Source organism: Cupressus sempervirens, chromosome 8 (genome assembly GCF_028749045.1).
Source record: "Cupressus sempervirens isolate cs-2001-9-10 chromosome 8, ASM2874904v1, whole genome shotgun sequence".
Taxonomy (NCBI): domain Eukaryota; kingdom Viridiplantae; phylum Streptophyta; class Pinopsida; order Cupressales; family Cupressaceae; genus Cupressus; species Cupressus sempervirens.
In genome coordinates, this window is record NC_143125.1 from 796,123,690 (window position 1) to 796,144,389 (window position 20,700).

The 20,700-nt window shown below is 33.7% G+C and overlaps 1 protein-coding gene across 1 annotated transcript; it reads right to left on the reverse strand.

Annotated features, from left to right (window-relative positions):
• Nucleotides 1-17,084: 17,084 nt before the first annotated feature.
• LOC149544799 (uncharacterized) lies at nt 17,085-20,042 on the reverse strand. The gene has a single exon (XM_089796439.1). The coding sequence runs from the start codon at nt 20,040-20,042 to the stop codon at nt 17,085-17,087; it is 2,958 nt and encodes a 985-aa protein (XP_089652565.1).
• Nucleotides 20,043-20,700: the final 658 nt, after the last annotated feature.

Below are 20,700 nucleotides of genomic sequence, written 5' to 3' on the forward strand. Positions count from 1 at the left end.
AAGAGCCGAGCAAATTCCTAGTTAATGCCGAGCGGAACCAAGTGCCGAGTATTAACAAGTGTCGAGTATTAACAAGTGTCGAGTGTAACAAGTGCTGAGTATTAACAAGTACCGAGTATTAACAAGTGCCGAGTATTATCAAGTGCCGAGCAAAACTAAGTGCCGAGCAGAACCAAGTACCGAGCAGAATCAAGTGCCGAGTAGAACCAAGTGTTGAGCAGAACCAAGTGCCGAGCAGGTATAGGTGTCGAGTAACACAGAGGTGTCGAGCACTAGTAACTCAATAATGCCGAGTTGCTGCATTATTTTGGAAATTGAAGATTTGCCAGATCTAAGCCGACAAGGTTGTTATCTAGAAGTTTGTGAATTAAAAGGAAGATAAGAATGATGAGTTGGTGGCACAGAACACCATGTAGAACATTTTTCTTTTAGAAAAAAAACCAGCAAAGTTTCTAGAAGAAAACAAGATGTGGGGTAGATACATTGTATCCTACCTAATCCATCTTGAAACCCTAAAATTGGAAAGGGAGAATTGAGCAGCAAAAGACAAATTAGACTTCTATATAAGAAGACATAAGTTAATGAAGAAGGAGAGCAAAAACAAGAATAAGGAGAGAGAGGTGGTCAAGCATAAAAGCATGAAGTGTTGTAGAATGTGTTAAGGAGAAGAAAGCATAGGAACTCTATTTGAATAGACGACCACAAGAATGATTGCATTGGCAGAATAAGTAAGAAGACTCAAGGAGATGAAGCTTGAAAGGGAGACAAGTAGTCAGAGCTGAAGTTATTGAAGCCAAGCATAAGGATTGAATTGAAAGTGTGATCTGAAATCTGTAAAGTATGTTGTAAGTTATATCAGATCAAAAGACTATTATCGTTACTTTCTAGCAATTGTAACAGTAAGTCTAAATCCTATGGACTTAGGTTGGTTTAATAGACATAAGATAAATCCTTTAACAGGGTGACATTCCAAGTGAATGTTCTAAAGACCTTTTACCATGCCCATTCCTAACAGTTTGGTGAAATCCTCTAATAGGGTCGCATTTAACAGTGTGTTGTAAGCCTTTAACAGGGCAGGCTTTTAACAGGGCATCACTTCAGAAGAGTGAAAATCAAGTAGCATGTTACTAGTGGTTTTTCCCAAATTGGGTTTCCACGTAAATCATTGTGTCATGTGTTGATTTTGGATGTTTTGTCATTGCATATTGATTTACTGTAACTTGCTTATATGATTTATTTAAGTATTGGATGGATGAAAAGTATATGGATTCATTAAAAGTAGTAAAAAGGTATTAATAGGGAATTTTGGACTTTGAATAACTGATTCACCCCCCGCTCTCAGTTATTCTAAAGAATTCTAACACATGGTAGCAAAATAGAATCCCTTTCAAGAAGGTGAAAACTTGGTAAACAAGTGCCTCTTGTTCCAAATGTTGCATCTCATAATCCATCTTCTGGCTCATGTATAGTTGCTTTCCTACTTTCATTTGCTGCTTTTTATCATACATCCATGGATTGAATCTTGTCATAACTCGGGGGCAACACCCTACAGTGTCCTAGGAATCTCTTTAGTGTTAGTCACCAGTTGTTCTAACTACATCTTCCTACAATCGCTTGTGTCACTTTTGTGATTCCTCTCACAGAAGATCTCTCATATTTGTCACTAGTTGTTCTAACTACTTTTGTCTGTTGTTGCTTGTGTCACTTATGAGATTCTTCTCACAGAAGATCTCTCATGTTAGTCACTAGTTTTTCTAACTGTATCTACCTACCATTGCTTATGTCACTCTTGAGATTCCTCTCATGGAAGATCTCTTGCATCAGTCACCAGTTTTTCTAACTATGTCTACCTATTGTCACTTGTGTCACTTTGAGATTCCTCTCACGAAAGATCTCTTGCATCAGTCACCAATTGTTCTAACTACGTCTGTCCACTATCACTTAGTTTCCTACTGAGATTCTTCTTACTAAATATTCTTCTTTGACTTCAATCACCAATTGTTCTAACTATGTCTGTCTACTATTATCACTTTACTGAAGAGATTTCTTTCATATATGTCTAGCTTGTCGGTCTAATAGCAATAGCATAATCATTCTAGTTAGGAGGCAACAGATCAACTTGTTGAGTTGTTTTAGATGAATAATCCAATGTTTATTCTGAAATGATTCTTCATATAAGGATCATGTTGAGGTGTCGTTAATTAATAGGCCATAATTAACACTCATTTATGTACCCTGAATAAGTAAAACAATATTCCCAGATCTAACATTATTATATAGGGTTCCCATTGAAACTTAGATGTCAATAAAAATTTTGAGAAACCTTTAATGGATGTGGACTCTGAAATAATAGAATTTCCACCTACTCATCAAGGTCAGCCTAAAAACAATATTAATTTATAATAGGACTTGCTAGATTTGATTACCCCAAAAATGAATTGTATTTTCATCCTATCCCATATAGTAAGTAACAACACCATAATTTCATATAACAACATGGAGGATGATAATACAAATAATAATATAAAAGTAATCTCCAAACTTAAATCTAACCAAGATTCACAATTTCCCTTAAATGTAACTTTAGATGAGTTTGTCTCTGAATCTAAAGACGAGCAAAGTGAATTGATAATAAAGGAGATGAAATGGTTAATATAGAGAATCATGGAAATAGACAAGAGGGAATTAGAAGAAGAAAAGACTAGTTGAACAACATTCAAATGATAAGTAAATGTTATAAAAATAGTAATCAAAATTATACTATAGAAGTTTTTTTACCCAAAATCTTAAATGAGATGCCTTAAGAAGTTATCATAAATGCAATCAAACAACATATTATTGATAAGTTGCCAACTACAATCTATTTAATTCTATAACTTTTTTTTTTAAATGTAGTATGCAACTTAATTATTAAATAGTAATAATAGGGTATTATTAAATCCTAATCTTGGGAAAATATTGTGAATTAATTTTTACTAACCTTTTCCAAAGAAAAAAAATCCCTTCACATAATACTTCCCTTCACAAAATAATTAGTTTTATCTTATTCAATCATTGACATAATAATAATTTGATTTAAAATTTGAAATTTTAACAATGACCTTAGCTAAAGATTAAGTATTAGGGTATAGGACAATTAGAACTCATGCTAGATCAAACATGCAAGTCATAGCTAAGAATGATCAGCTCTCTCGTTCCAAGTAATCGTTGGGATTTTCAATGTATAACAAGTTATTTGATAGTGTATTCCCATTTTTCTAATATATCATTAACTAATTTTTTTTTAAATTATTTATTATCTAAAATTAAAATTTGGGATAAGGCTACATGTTTTCTCCTCCAAGATTTTTCCTATTGGTACCCCTAATGAGTTGGGATTGTAAATAGGTTATTAAAAATTTAATGAAATATTTGACATTAAAGCCTATTACTGATCAAAACATGTTTTTAATATCTTTAACTTTTATAAAAAAATCTGTGTGATGTCTTCATATAAATTGAACTTTATGAGGTAGAAAGAGAAGAAGAAAATAAAAAAAATAAAAAGTCAAGGATAATGCAAAGATTAAAGAGGGATGTAGAGGAGAAGATGGAAGAGAGAAGTTATAAAAGAAAGATGAGGAGGAGAAGGAAAGGGGAAAAGGGAAAGAGAAAGAAAAGAAGAAAAGGAAGGGGGAGAAAGAGGATCAATGAAAAATATTTAGTAATATTGAAGGCTAATGATGGTATGATTTATTTATTATTGGTATAAACTATTGACAAGGGCTATCTATATGATTACAATGTAGAGTAATATTTAGTAATGTTCATGTATATGATATTTATAATAGGGTTCTAGTTTAGACTCATAAAATTGTTCATTGATTATTTGTTTCTAGTTGTCCCTTAGTGGGAACTGGCCATTATTTTATACTTTTCTTTTGGGTAAACAACCTTTTTTAACCTTTTACAAGTATTCCAAAATGAAAAATAATTTGGATATATAATAATATGAGAAATAGAGGAGTATAACCTAAATCAACTAGTGGTGGACACAAAGGGTATTTATATCGCACATATAGAATAATAAATATTTCGATTAGGATTTTTACATCAGCAATATAGGTCAAAACCTTTTAATACATATAACACTATTGAAATTGTTGGATACAATTTATTAATTGTGTGTTGTCTTTGATGTTACACAAATGGCATATCAGTTATCAATCAGTGCATACCAATCTCATTTGGGCTGTGAAGATAGTTTTCCATGTCTACCGAGCATTCCTATGTAGAAGACAGCATGTACCAAGTTCTCTTGGGTGTTGACAGAAATCATGTAGTAGAAGAGTGTTAACCGAGCTCACTTGGTTAATGAAGGAGAGTTGGATGGAACTAGTGCTAATCGAGATCACTCAGTTACCTAAAGATTTTTGCAAGTTTGCAATTTTAACTGAGCTTCTATTGGTTAATACAGGAAATCATTTCTGAGTTAGTGTCTACCAAGTTGGGTTAGCTAACAAAAGATTTTCTTATTTTGGCATATTAAGCTCAATTGATTTATCTATTGGTTCTAGCCAACTATGGTGATGAATCTATTTAGTTGCATCTCAATCAAGTCATTTCATTGTTACACTCTAACCATTGTAGAGATGATCTAAATATATTAACAGAGTTGGTTTAATAGACATTTGTAAATCCTATAACAAGGTGGTAGCTCTATTGAATTGTCCAAATACCTCTAACAAGGCAACTCCTAACAAGGTGATCAAATCCTTTAACAGGGTCACACCTAACAGTGTGTTTTGTAACCTTTAACAAGGTTGGCTCCTAATAGGGCTCACTTTAGAAGAGTGAAAAATAGTAACTATTTATAATTCGGGGTTTTTCCCAAAATTGGATTTTCATGTTAAACCTTGGTGTCATATGTGTTCATGTTATTTCTTTCATGTTTGCAATTAAGATTAAGGAACGATAATCACTTAAAATATCTTAAGATTTGCTAAGTTAATTGATTACCAAGTACATTCGATATTTACCAAGTTACAACATTAACTATGTATGTCGAGCATCAATATTCAGTTTTTAGATTGCAATTTGTGTTGACATCTAAGGGATCTAGGATTTATTTTAGTAGTAACTGATTTACCCCTCCCCTCTCAATTACTCCTCTTATATTTCCAACAATTGGTATCAGATCTTTTGGTGCTTGGAGAGAAGGTTTTAAGAACCTAAGCTAAAGATTAGGATGTCTTACAAGAGAGAGAGATTCCAAAGCTAAACAAAGACAACTTTGTAGCATGACAAGGACTTATGAGGCTTCATTTAGCTACACTCAGTGATTCATATTGCAAATATCTTAATGTTGAATACAAAACTTCCACTGGAACATTATCAGTTGAAGATATTGCTAAGAAGAAGAACCATAACATCATAATGATTGATATTGCATCTGCTATCAATTATGTTGAATTTGATGAGGTAAAAGATTGTAAAATTGCTCATGAAATGTGGACCAAACTAAAAGATGTCTATGCAAAAGATGACAATGTAAGAATAGAAAAAGTAGAAAGTCTAAGAGGACAATTTGACCAAATGAAGATGAGTGAAGATGAAAACATTGCAAAATGTGTGGAAAGAATCAAAGCCTATGTAAGTACAATCAAAGCATTTGGAGGAGAAATTAAGAAGGAAACTATTATAAGTAAGGTACTCAGAACTCATCTATGCAATTAGAGTATCTACTATCCAAGAAATGTGATGTGATCCAAATAATAAATTAACCTTGGATGCTTTAGTTGGAAGATTGACAGCTTTTGAACTAGATAACTATGATAACTATATTCTTGTTTCCAAGAATATTGGATCTGCATTTGAAGCCAAACTTTCACTCAAGGAAAAGGGCAAGAAATCAAAGGCAAATCAATCAAGAAGTGGAAAAAAAACTGAAGAAATTTTTGACAGTGATCTTGAAATTGTTGAAGCCCTACTTATAAAGAAATATTCCAAAGGTCGAGGAAAGTACAAAGGTAAAATTCCTCTAATTTATTTTCCTTTTGAAGAAATTGGTCATATTCCTACTAGGTGTCAAAACAAAGAAAGAAAAGATGAGAAGAAATCCACAAGTACAAAAGAAAGAAGGAATTCAAAAGTCACAAATTCTACAAAGATAAAGTTAAGAAAACTTATTTCGTGGCTAAAGATTTTGATAACAGTGAAGATGAAATGGTATACATTACTGTAAAAGATGAGTTTGATGATGAAGGGGATAAGATGGCATTTATCTCTCATTTTAGAAAAAATGATATATGGATTATTGATAGTGCATGTTCACACCATATGACTAGAGATAAAATAAAATTTGAAAATTTTGAATACTATGATGGAGGTAGTGTAAGGTTTGGAAACAATAAACCTTGTTGCATAAAAGGAAAAGATCATATCTCATTAACTAATGAACTTGTATGTGATAATGCCTGTTTGGTTAAAGGATTAAAGCATAATCTACTAAGTGTGCCATAGTTGAACAAAATTGATTCAAAGTTAAATTCATGAATGGTAAGGCAAAGCTACTAGATGAAAAAGGAAATCTGATTGGATCAGGCAAGCAAACAAAAGGCAATCTATTTTATCTTGATCTTGGTGAATGCTCATGTTTTATTATTCAAGTATAAGAAAGTTAGTTATAGCATAGGAGACTATACCATGTAAACTTTGATAATATGGTCAAAATTAGCAAACTTAGAAGAGTAAGAGGTATTCCTAGTTTGAAGAAACCTTATGTTGGCTTGTGCAAGAATTGCCATATTTGTAAAATGGGAAAGACTAGTTTTAAGAGCAAAAGCTAGCAATCAGAAGAAGTCTTAGAAATTGTGCATATTGACTTATGTGGAACCATAGGAATAGAAAGTTATAGTAGAGAAAAGTTCTTCATTCTTTTTATTGAAGATTATTCTAGAATAATGACTGCGATGTATCTAAAAGAAAAATCAGAAGCTTTTGAGAAATTCAAATAGTATCTAGCAAGAGTAGAAAAGGAAACTGGAAAGAGACTGAAATATTTAAAATCAAATAGAGGTGATGAATTCATCTCCAATGAATTCAATAATTTTTTTATTGAAAGAGAAATCAAAAAAAAAGTATCAGCTCCTAGTGCACCTCATCATAATGGAATTGCAGAAAGAAGAAATAGATCCATCATGGATTATGCAAGGATATTAATTATTGAAAAGGACGTTGCTATCAAATACTAAAAGGAAGCTATCATCACTGCAGTTCATACTTTGAATCAAGTTTAGTTGAAGAAAGAACCAAACCAAACTCCCTATGAACTATGGTATGGCTACAAACCAAATGTAAGTTACCTAAAAGTATTTGGCAGCAAATGTTACATCTTAAAAGAATCTAGAAAAAGAAAATCTATGTAAAAGGTGATAAGGCATATTTCTAAGATACTTCTGCAAAAGTAAAGCATACAAATGTTTGAATTTGTCTACTCATAAGATCATAGAAAGTGCACATATGAGAATTGATAAGTTTGCAAAAAATAGTGAAGAAGAAAGCAAAAAAGAGCCAAAGGATTATAGAAGATTTTTTTACTACAAACCTAATACATTGTCAAATCTATTTGAGAGAAAGGAGACTTCATCTCTCGAGTTCTCCAAATCTCCAACAGTTACTGAGTTGCAAACAGTGCAAACCAAGTCACATTCTGAAGGAACTGAGTCACAATCAGAGGCCACCGAGTCTATTCAAACTGAGTTTGATGAACCTGGGTCACAAATAAAAGAACCCAAGCTTGAAGTTGAAGTTCATAATGAAGATAGTGGAATTCATTCAAGGCCCAAAGAGCCTATGTTACCAAGATATGTCAGAAGACATCATGCACCTGACCAGATCATTGGAGACAAATCAAATAGAACAATGACAATGAGCAAACTAAAAGGTACATGTTTACTTGTTGAATGTAAACCTAAAAATGTTAAAGATACTCTAGAAAATGAAAGTTGGATTGAGGCAATGAATGAAGAGATAGAACAGATGGAGAGGAACAATACTTCGACTCTTGTTCCTAGGCCTAAAGATAAAAATGTCATTGGTAGAAAATGGGTATTCAAAAATAAGCTGAATGAAGATGGAAAATTGTCTAGAAACAAAGAGAAACTAGTATGTAAAGGTTATTCTCAAGAAGAAGGTATTGATTATGGTGAAACTTTTTCCCCTATTACAAGACTAGAAGGTTTTAGAACTCTACTTGCATATGCAGCTCACAAAGGATTCAAAGTATATCAGATAGATGTTAAATTTGCATTCTTGAATGGAATTCTTGATGAGGAAATCTACATTGAATAGCCAGAAGGTTTTTGTAGATCCTAGAAAAAGAGACATGGTTTGTAAATTACACAAAGCTCTATAGGGTCTCAAACAAGCTCCTAGAGCCTGGTATGAATGACTACATAACTATTTGATACAGATTGGTTTTCAAAGAACAAATGATAAACATAGTCTATATATCAAGGAAGGATTAGACAAGAAGATTGTGTTGGCAAAAATATTTGTTGATGATACCCTATTTATAGGAAATGATGAATTATGCAAAGAATTTTTAGAGTAAATGAGTAAGAAATTTGAGATGTCCATGTTTGGTGAAATAAAATTATTTGTTGGATTGCAGATACAACAGAACAAAAATGGTATCTACATCACTCAATCTAAGTATATCAAGAAGATACTAAAGAAGTTTGGAATGGAAGACTCAAAACTAATTTGAACTCCCATGTCTATTGGACATAAGCTTTCCAAAAATGATGACTCCAAAGAAGTAGATCAGACCTTATACAAATCAATGATTGGGAAATTACAGTATGTAGTACATACAAAGCCTGAAATTTCCTTAGCAGTTGGGATAGTGGCAATATTTTCAACAAATCTCAAAGAAAATCATATGATGGAAATCAAGAGAATCTTGAGATATCTAAAAGGTACTGAAAACTATGGCTTATTGTACAAACTTGGAGGCAATCTAGACTTAAATGTGTTTACTAATGTTAATTGGGCAAGAAGTCCTTATGACAAAAAAAGCACTAGCGGTGGAGCATTCTTCCTTAGTAAAAGATTGGTGTCTTAGACAAGCAAGAAGCAAAATTGTACATCTCAATCCATAGTAGAGGCAAAGTATGTGGCAGCAATAGTCAATTGTTCTAACATTGTTTGGTTCAAACAATTGTTGAAAGGAATGAAAGTAGAAATCAAAGATCCAATAGTCATATACTATGATAACAACAGTGCAATCAATATATAAAAGAATCTAGTGATGCATTTCAAAACCAAGCACATTGTTATAAAATATCACTTCTTAAGAGAATTGGTGCAAGATAAAGAAGTCAGATTGGAATATGTGAATACAAAAGAACAGATTGCAAACATATTCACCAAGTCATTACCTAAAGATGTATTCTTGTATCTAAGAGGTAAGATAGGGGTCATTCCCCTATCTAAAGCTCACTAAATAAAGTTTAGTGATGCATCAACCAGAACAAGTTGAAGATCAATCAATTGATGAAGTATTGTCAAGGGCAAATTGCAAATGGATCGATACTTAAGGTACACTGATATTATCAGAACTATTGTCTTTGGCATGTGTTGTCAAAGAGGGAGAAGTTTATTGTCATGTCTCTCAAAAATTTTGTTATTCCATAAGAGGGAGTTGTTCTATAGAGAAACATCAAGGAAGAATATACTTGGCAGAAGATTGTTGAAGACTAAAGCTCATTGACAAAGGGAATCTTGTTCTCAAAATTTCATTGTGTTGTGCCATGTTGTGTTGCCATCAATGCCAAAGAGGGAGAATTTTGGATACAATTGATTAATTGTGTGTTGTCTTTGACGTTAGAAAATTTTCATATCAATTATCAATCAGTGCATGTCGAGCTCAATTGGGCAATGAAGAGAATTTTCCATGTCTACTGAGCATTCCTATGCAGAAGACGGTGTCTACCAAGTTCTCTCCAGCATCGACAAAAATCATGCAATAGAACAGTGTTAATCGAGCTCACTCGATTAATGGAGGAAAGTTGCATGGAACTAGTGCTAACTGAGCTCACTCAATTACCAAAAAATTTTTGCAAGTTTGCAATGTTAACCGAGCTTCTATTGATTAACATTGAAAATCACGTTTGAGTTAGTGTCTGTTGAGCTGGATTAGCTACTGAAGGATTTTCTTATTTTGGAATATTAAGCACGATTGATTTATCTATTGGTTCTAGCCGACTATGGTGATGAATATTAATTATTCTAAATTGTATTTGAGTTGACTTGACAATTTGAAAGAAATAAATAAAAGGTCAAGTTGCGGTTTCAAAGTGTGGAAGATGTGATGAATGAATTGTAAGGGATGAAGAGAGGAAGTGAATTTGAAGGATAAATAGAATATCCTTGAGCAGAAAAGCTATATTCAATCAGGAAGGATAAAGTATATGCCATAAAAGAGATTTGTAATCAGCAATTCAGTTGCATCTCAATCAGATCATTTCTTTGTTACTCTCTAACCATTGTAGTAGTGATCTAAATCTCTTAACAAAGTTGGTTTAACGGCCATTTGTAAATCCCCTAACAAGGTGGTAGTTCTGTTAAATTGTCTAGAGACCTCTAACAAAGCCATTCCTATAGGGTGATCAAATCCTTTAACAGGGTTACACTTAGCAGTGTGTTTTGTAACCTTTAATAGAGTTGGCTCCTAATAGGGCTCACTTCAGAAGAGTAAAAAAAAATAACTAGTTACAATTGAAAATTTTTCCAACATTAGGTTTCCACATTGACTCTTGGTTTCATATGTGTTCATGCTATTTCTTGGATGCTTGCAATTAAGACTAAGTAACAATAATCACTAAAAATATCTTAAGATCTGCTAAGTTAATGGATTACCGAGTACATTCAATATTTACCAAGTTACAATATTAACTGTGTATATGTCAAGCATCAGTATTCAATTTTCAAATTGCAATTTGTGTTGACAACTAAGGGGGCTCTGAGATTTATTTTAGTAGTAACTGATTCACCCCTCCTTGTTAGAATCTGATAAGATTAATAACCCAAAAAACTAGTGCAAAGAATAAATATCTAAACTATGAATGCAAATGATACAAAATCAAAATAGCATCATAGAATTAGTCTCCAAGAGAGTAATGCAAATGCTGGAAGCAAAATAGCATTAAGAGGATGCAAAAACAAGAGATGCAAATACAAGCCAAGTAGCATGCTTATATAGGCTAAGAAGAGGGAGGAGGTGGCAACACCAACCAATGAGGAGCAACCATCTATCGGACTAAAGATAGAAAAGTATCTTCCCAGGATAGCTAATGGATGCTCACATGTAGTAAGGTGACACCTCACAACCATTCACCTAATAAGACATGCTTTATTAACTTAAACGAAATTATTAAAAGTGTAAGAAAAACCTAGCAAAATAGGAAAAATAAAAAACTACACTAACACTCCCCTCTCAATTACTCCTCGTATATTTCCAACAAACATAACCATTGCACCCTTCAAAGTTGAAAGTGCTAGTTGTTGCTTTTACTTTGGACATGATTCTCAATGTATTTTGGAGTTTGGATGTAAATGTCCATGGAGTGTTTGATGATCTAGTAACCTTTGCAATGTATCTTTACCATGATTGTGATTTTAAGATTTTGAAATGCTATGGTTATTCTAAATGTAGATCCTTCACAATTATCATATTTTTTAATTCAATTAATTTTTTGAAGCGAACCCATACATAGTTTATCATGCCCTCCTTCAACTATTTGATGATTTATCTCAAATCTTAACTCCAAGGTTATGCTATTCAAAGACAAGCAATTCAATGAGATCAATTTTTAAAAGGTACAAGGGTTTGAGAGGAAAATTGAGTAGTCATTTTTCTCTGTTTCTTTTTTATTTTTCAATATTTTCCTTTTCCAGTTTGTTTCACATTCTTTTATTGTTTTAGTAGGTATTGTATTTATAAATAAAACTAATACTTGAGTTGTTTCCTATACAAATAATTTTTTTTTTTTTAAATTAAGTACTCAATAAAGATAGCATATTATAGCTAAATTACTATACAAACAAACTTCAACATTACTATTGATTTGAATTTGGATATACATGGAGTATACACCACACTTTTCATAATCCATATTTAGATAGCCAAAAACACAAATTCTAACATGACATTCGAAAAATATTTACAATTAAATAAAAACCTAGAGTTGTATGATTAGGTAGAAAAATAATCATATGCCTACACACTCTAAGTCACTTGTCAAGCATACTTGTAGCATGTATAATAAAAAACACAATGCAACATAGAACATATAAATCATATACTATCACGCTACTATAATAACACATATTTCTGAAAAAATGCTAAATATACATATATCTCTATATAGCATCATCGACAATAACATATATTTATATAAAAAAAACATAAATCTCTTTGTAGAATCAAGGATAGAATAACAATAGAGTAAATCCTAGTCACTAAAAAATTTAGTGACAAAGCTATCATATGCAATTCTCAATACACTATTTAAACTTAGACGCCAATACAAATAAGATGCTAGAATCATCTAATACAAACTAATAAAGTAAAATAAATATCTGATCTAAAATCATAGTCGCAATATATGAGAATGCAAATACACTTGTTGCAAATGAAGATTTGTCTGAACATCAAAGTGGGGGAAAAGAAAAGTGCAATCCTGTATACTCTACATATTGTAAATATGTAATTTCACTACTCAAATTATACATCTCATTACCCAACCCACCAATAAAATCTCCTTCAAATTTACCTTTAGTGAAGATTGATATTTTTCATCAAGTATCGTATTAACCTACACTATGAAAAATAATGCAGTCCAATTCATCAATGTACATACAAACTTCAAAATCTGGATATCTCAATAGCCTCATACACCAAATGCCTTGAGTTATATGTATACAAATATTTTCTTAATATCAAAAGGTACTTTAAAAAAACTAAAAACTAAAAATAGCTATCAACAACAATACAAATCCTCTCTATATATATAGTTTGAGCATCAACCTTCGGAATAAATTATTCTAAAAGATAATAGATAAAATTATCCATGTGAGAAAGGCATTTGTATCTCCAGTTGAGGTGGAAGCACAAAATTGTAATCACCATAGCAAATCCCACTCCATAACTTAATCCCACTGCTACTGCCCACCATTGATCCATTGTATCTGCATCTTCATCTTCATCTTTATCAATTGTACTATTGTGATTCTCCATGCCACCCGGACCCAAACTTCGTGTTCTATTTTCAAGGGGAGGTCCATGAAGGTTGGGATTTCCTACGAATGAAGAACTTTCAAAGGTTGAAAACTGCTTCCCTTGTGGTATTAGTCCAACAAGCATGTTATCAGAAAGATTCAACACAGCAAGAAATGTGAGGTTTAACAGATGGGAAGGAATCTTTCCCGATAGCTTATTTTCAGAAAGATCCAAAGATTCCAAGTAACCCATGGCTCCCAAGGAATCCGGGATCGGTCCACTCAACTCAAATTATTCTTTGATGTATTGAGAGAAATTAAGCCCTTAAGGAGTCCCAATTCTGGAGGAATATTGCCTGACAACTTATTACGTGACAGATCTATGAACTTATCTGCACCAATTATCTTCTCGTATGGAGTGTCTCCCCTTTATCCAAACTGTTACTTCATCGCCAAAATTGAATCCACAATTTATGTCCATGAAACTGAAAAGGCAACCATGCTCAATAGATTGTACATCAAAACTTTGACAGATACTGATCATGGCATATAACTTGCTGACATCTGGAGGAATATTTCCTGATAATTGGTTATCAGGTAAATCCAGAATCTGTAGACTTGGCATTCTGAATAGCTGAGGTGGAATTGGATCAGTAAACTTATTAGAAGCTAGGCTGAGGATTCTCAAATCTTTCAAGTTTTCTATCCAAACGGGAATGTTACCTTCAATTATTGTTTCCCAAATCAAATACTTGGAGCTGTGTACAATTTGCAAGAGACGGAGGAAAAATAATACCTTGCAACATATTTCCGTTGACATTTAGTGTACGAAGAAACCTCATATTTCCCAACTCCTTCGAAATCTCCCCTTGCAGACAATTTTGAGCCAGCTTCAAAACTGATAAGCTAGAACAGTACATCCCGATGTCCGCGGGAATGTCACCAATGAACTTGTTCCTTGACAAATCTAGAATATCAAAAACAGAGTCGTTGCATATACTTGGAATTTTTCCAGTCAGATTATTTCTTGACAATGATAGAGAGTATAATGCGCCAAATCTTATAGGAATAGAACCATTGAACTCATTATCCGACAGATCTAATACTTGAGTAACAAAACCAAACGCAGGAAGAGTGCCATATAATCTATTTCCATGTAAGTCCACCATTTCTAAAACTGCATGCGATATCTTGTGAGGTAGAAAACCTTCAAGTTGATTGTTTGAAAGATTGAGTCCTTGAGGGAATATTGCCTGCCATGTTATCATCTGAAAGATCCAACTCTTCCAACTTATATTGCTGTGACAAAAAGGGAGGTACGTCACCTTCTATATTGCAAGACCTCAATCGAAGGGCCTGCAGGTGGGCAAACTGAGGAACTCAGGTGGTAGAGATGTTGACAACAAGCTGATTTTCTAAAAGATATATGCTTCGAGACGAGACATATTTTCCAGTCGCTTAAGTAAAAAAATTCCTGTTAATCGGTTGGAAGAAAGCAACAACTTTTCTAGACCAACCATATTTGAAATGGAATCTGGAATTGTTCCCGACAGTTTGTTATTTTCTAGAGAGAGGATATGTAATCCTATGATCTGAGACAGAGACGAAGGAATATGACCGCTTAAACGGTTGTGATGGAGCTCCAGGTTTCTGAGGGACGAAAGGCTGCCAATAGAGGTTGGTATACTACCTTCCAAATTATTATATGATAGATCCATGTGCTCAAGCTTTGACAATTTTTTCATAGAGAGGCCCAACGTTCCTCCTAAATTGCAGTCATTAATATAAAGCACAACCAATGAGGAAGAATGGCTTAGCATGAAAGAAGGGTCTCCATTCAAGTCGTTATTACTGCCAAGGTCTAGATATTTCAATCTTGAACGGGCTATGAAATTGTAAGGGAGGGAACCGTTTAGGTCACAGTTGTCTAGACTAAAGGAAACCAATGAGGACGCATTCTCAAACCAAGATGGCAACTCAAACGGGAATGAATTTTCTGCCAGATCCACAGATGTGATAAATGGGTGAGGTTTGAGAGATCAGGAATCTTACCTGAGAGGTTTGATGAGAACCACTGAGGGCCTCGCCCCACTGCTCAGACACCATGCTCAGGTTCACATATTGCATTCCTAAGAATTCAAGGTTTCTTAGCTTTCTGACCCATACATCAAACCTACTACTGATCAAAAAATAACTAGAAATGTCCAGATAACGCAAGGTTGACATATTTCCCAACTCGAGGGGGACTTCACCTCTAAACCCAGCATCTGAGAAACTAAGAAACGTCAATCTCTGTAGTTTGGAGAAGTGAGGAGGAATAGAAATACCTCCAAAGTCATTGCCGGTGAGATCCAAGTGTTGTAGATGCTACAAATCAAACAGCGATGGGATGGGTGGATCTCGCTCAACGGTTGTCTCAATGCCCACCTACTATTATTATTTTCTGTGTGATCTATTATTTTTTGTTATTGGTTATATTTGTATGTAATTGTTATTTCTGTCTATGGTTTAATCCTAACACAGTATGCCCTCCTTCAAATATTTGATAATTTATCTCAAATCTTAACTCCAAACTTATGCTATTCAAAGACAAACAGATTCAATGAGATCAATTTTTAAAAGGTACAAAGGTTTCAGGGGAAAATTGTGAGGTCATTTTCTTCTATGTTCTTTTTTATTTTTCAATACTTTTGTTTTCAGTTTGTTTCACATTCTTTTATTCTTTTAGGAGTATTGTATTCATAAATAAAACTAATACTTGAGTTGTTTCCTATACAAATAAATAATTTTTTTAAAATAAAGTATTCAATAAAGATATCATATTATAGCTAAATTACTATACAAACAAATTTCAACATTAGTATTGATTTGAATTTGGATATACATGGAGTACACACCACACTTTTCATAATCCATATTCAGATAGCCAAAAACACAAAGTCTAAGATGACATTCCAAAAATATCTACAATTAAATAAAAACCTAGAGTTTTATGATTGGGTAGAAAAAATAATCATATGCTTACACACCCTAAGTCACTTGTCAAGCATACTTGTAGCATGTATCATAAAAAACACAATGCTTAATCATTGAACTTGAAACATAGAACATATAAATCATATACTATCGCGCTACTATAATAAGTTAATAACACATTTCTGAAAATGCTAAATATACATATATATCTATATATCATCGACAATAAAATATATTTCTATTAAAAAAACATACATCTCTTTAGAATCAAGGATTGAGTAAAAATGGAGTAAATCCTAATCACTAAAAAATTTAGTGACAAAGCTATGATATGCAATTCTCAATATACTATTTAAACTTAGATGTCAATACAAATAAGATGCTAGAATCATCTAATACAAACTAATAAAGTAAAATAAATATCTGATCTAAAATCATAATTGCAATATATCAGAATGCAAATGCACTTGTTGCAAATAAAGATTTGCCCGAACATCAAAGTGGGGGGAAAGAAAAGTGCAATCATGTATACTCTACATATTGTAAATATGTAATTTCACTACTCAAATTATAGATCTCATTACTCAATCCATCAGTAAAATCTCCTTCAAATTTATCTTTAGTGAAGATTGATATTTTTCATCAAGTATCATATTCACCTACACTATGAAAAATAGTGCAGTACAAACTTCAAAATCTGAATATCTCAATGGCCTCATACACCAAATGCCTTGAGTTGTATGTATACAAACATTTTATTAATATCAAAAGGTACTTTAAAAAAAACTAAAAACAGCTATCAACAACAATACAAATCCTCTTTGAGCATCAACTGTAGGAATAAATTATTCAAAAAGATAATAGATAAAATTATCCATGTGAGAAAAGCATTTGTATCTCCAGTTGAGGTGGAAGCACAAAATTGTAATTACGGTAGCAAATCCCACTCCATAACTTAATCCCACTGCTACTGCCCACCATCGATCCATTGTATCTGCATCTGCATCTTCATCTTTATCAATTGTACTATTGTGATTCTCCATGCCACCTGGACCCAAACTCGGTGTTCTATTTTCAAGGGGAGGTCCATGAAGGTTGGGATTCCCTAGAAATGAAGAACTTTCAAAGGTTGAAAACTGCTTCCCTTGTGGTATTAGTCCAACAAGCGTGTTATCAGAAAGATTCAACACAGCAAGAAATGTGAGGTTTAACAGATGGGATGGAATCTTTCCCGATAGCTTATTTTCAGAAAGATCCAAAGATTCCAAGTAACCCATGGCTCCCAAGGAATCCGGGATCGGTCCGCTCAAATTATTCTTTGATATATTGAGAGAAATTAAGCCCTTAAGGAGACCCAATTCTGGAGGAATATTGCCTGACAACTTATTACGTGACAGATCTATGAACTTATCTGCACCAATTATCTTCTGGTATGGAGTTTCTCGCCCCTTTATCCAAACTTTTACTTCATCAGTAAATTTGAGTACACAGCGTAGGCCAGGGAAAGGGATACGGCAGGGTTGTTCAATAGATAGTACATCAAAACTTTGAGAGATATTCATCATGGCATGTAACTTGCTGACATCTGAAGGAATATTTCCTGATAATTGGTTATCAGATAGATCCAGAATTTGTAGACTTTGCATTCTGAATAGCTGGGGTGGAATTCGATCAGTAAACTTATTAGAAGCTAAGCTGAGGATTCTCAAATCTGTCAAGTTTTCTATCCAAATAGGAATGTTACCTTCAAATTTATTGTTTCCCAAATCAAATACTTGTAGTTGTGTACAATTTGCAAGGGACGGAGGAATAATACCTTGCAACCTATTACCATTGCCATTTAGTGTAATAAGATCCATCAGATTTCCCAAGTCCTTCGGAATCTCCCCTTCCAGACAATTTTGAGCCAGCTTTAAAACTAATAAGGTAGAACAACTCCCAATGTCCGCAGGAATTTCACCAATGAGCTTGTTCCTTGACAAGTCTAAGATTTCGGAATAATGGTCGCATATAGAACTTGGAATCTTTCCAGTCAGATTATTTCCTGACAATGATACATAGGATGATGTGCCAATTCTTATAGGAATAGAGCCATTGAACTCATTATCCGATAGATCTAATATATCAGTAGCAAAAGGAAAAGCAGGAAGAGGGCCATATAATCTATTTCCATGTAAGTCCACCACGTCGAAAACTGCATTCTGTGGCTTCATCACTTCGAAATCTTTCCACTTATGGCCATATAATCTATTTTCATGCCACATATTGTCAGGTAGAAAACCTTCAAGTTGATTGTTTGAAAGATTGAGCTTTTTAAGACTGGGAAGATCCCACAGCCAGGAGGGAATACTGCCTGCCATGTTATTATCTGAAAGATCTAACTCTTCCAACTCATATTGCTGGGACAAAAAGGGAGGTACGTCACCTTCTATATTGCAAGACTTCAATCCAAGGAAATCCAGGTGGGAAAACTGAGGAACCCAGGTGTTAGAGATGTTGACAACAAGCTGATTTTCTGAAAGATCTAATGCTTCGAGACGAGACATATTTTCCAGTCGCTTAAGTAAAAAATTTCCTGTTAATCGGTTGGAGGAAAGCGACAACATTTTTAGACCAACCATATTTGAAATGGAATCTGGAATTGTTCCCGACAGTTGGTTATTCCCTAGAGAGAGGATATTTAATCCTATGATCTGAGACAGAGACGAAGGAATATGACCGCTTAAACGGTTTTGATAGAGGTACAGCTTTATGAGGGACGAAAGGCTGCAAATAGAGATTGGTATACTACCTACCAAATTATTACTTGATAGATCCATGACCTCAAGCTTTGACAAGTTTTTCATAGAGAGGGCCAACGTTCCTCCTAAATTGCAGTCACTAATGGATAGCACAACCAATGAGGAAGAATGGCTTAGCATGAAAGAAGGGTTTCCTTTCAAGTCGTTATTATAGCTAAGGTCTAGATATTTCAATCTTGAACGGGCCATGAAATTGTAAGGGAGGGAACCGTTTAGGTCACAGCCGTGTAGACTAAGGGAAACTAATGAGGACGCATTCTCAAACCAAGATGGCAGCTCAAACGGGAATGAAGTATCTGTGAGATCCAGATCTGATAAATGGGTGAGGTTTGAGAGATCAGGAATCTTACCTGGGAGCTGAGAAAGAGACAGATCAACATAGTTAAGATTGGCAAGACCACTGAGGGCCTCGCCCCATGAATTCTCAGACACCAAGCTCAGGTTCACTCCACTCATTCCTAAGAATTCAAGGCTTCTTAGCTTTCTGACCCATACATCAAACTTACTACTGCTCAAATCATATAAATAACTAGTAATGTCCAGATGCCGCAAGGCTGACATATTTCCCAACTCGAGGGGGACTTCACCACGAAACCCAGCATATGACAAACTAAGAAACGTCAATCTCTGCAGTTTAGAGAAGTGAGGAGGAATAGAAATACCTTGAAAGTAATTGCCGCTGAGATCCAAATGTTGTAGATGCTGCAGATCAAACAGCGATGGGCGAACCTCGCTCAACGCCCACCAACAACTATCCTTGCAACTCAAATCAAGGCTGATGACATGGGAAGTGTGGTGATCACAGGCCACACCCTCCCATTCGCAACAGTTGAATCCCCGCCAAGATGAAAAGCGACCGGAAGAAATGTTAAGGCCAGCCTTCACATCCAGCAAGTAATTCCTCTCAGCTTTCAAACACGCTGTCGAAAATGGGGTATGAAATACCACCCAAATCAACAAAAATGCAGAGCCAAGAGACATGTTAAAGGACACCAGACCCATTGCGTTCCTATCCTGCTGCATATAACAATTCTTACCCGGGCGAGAATAAATAAACAAATGATGAAGGGTCACGCCCGGCCGGCCTTTAAGATCACACACTAAGCGTTGACGCTTAGTGGGACCCTCCAAAATTTACGCTTATTTCTATTTCTTCCATTTCTTTCATCAGTTTCGAGGACCATAAAATCAATCAGAGAAACTGATGTAATTTTAAGATTTTTAAGTCCCTTTGTATCATAAAAACTTACAACTTGAGGTATAGGAAAACCGATTAAGTTAGAATTTGTTCTCTATCGATTTATTATTCAAGTAGAGAGTGAATTTTCTTATTTTGTCAAGGTCGATATTAGTTTTTATTTTAAATTTTTAATCAATTTATATTATTTAATGTTTTTACCTTTGCTAATGTTTTTTGTATAAATAATATTTAGTTGTGAATTAATATTCACATATATTTTTTATTTAATTTTATAAATTAAAAATAATAAATTTCTGAAAAATGAGAGTTGGTGGAAACACAATTATTAGGATTCTCCTTATAATCAATTATTTATATTATAAAATGACCTTTAAATATTAATAATCAAATAATTATTATTTTTTTAACTATTAATAATTATTTTCAAATTTTCAAATTTTATTTATAACGTATTATTAT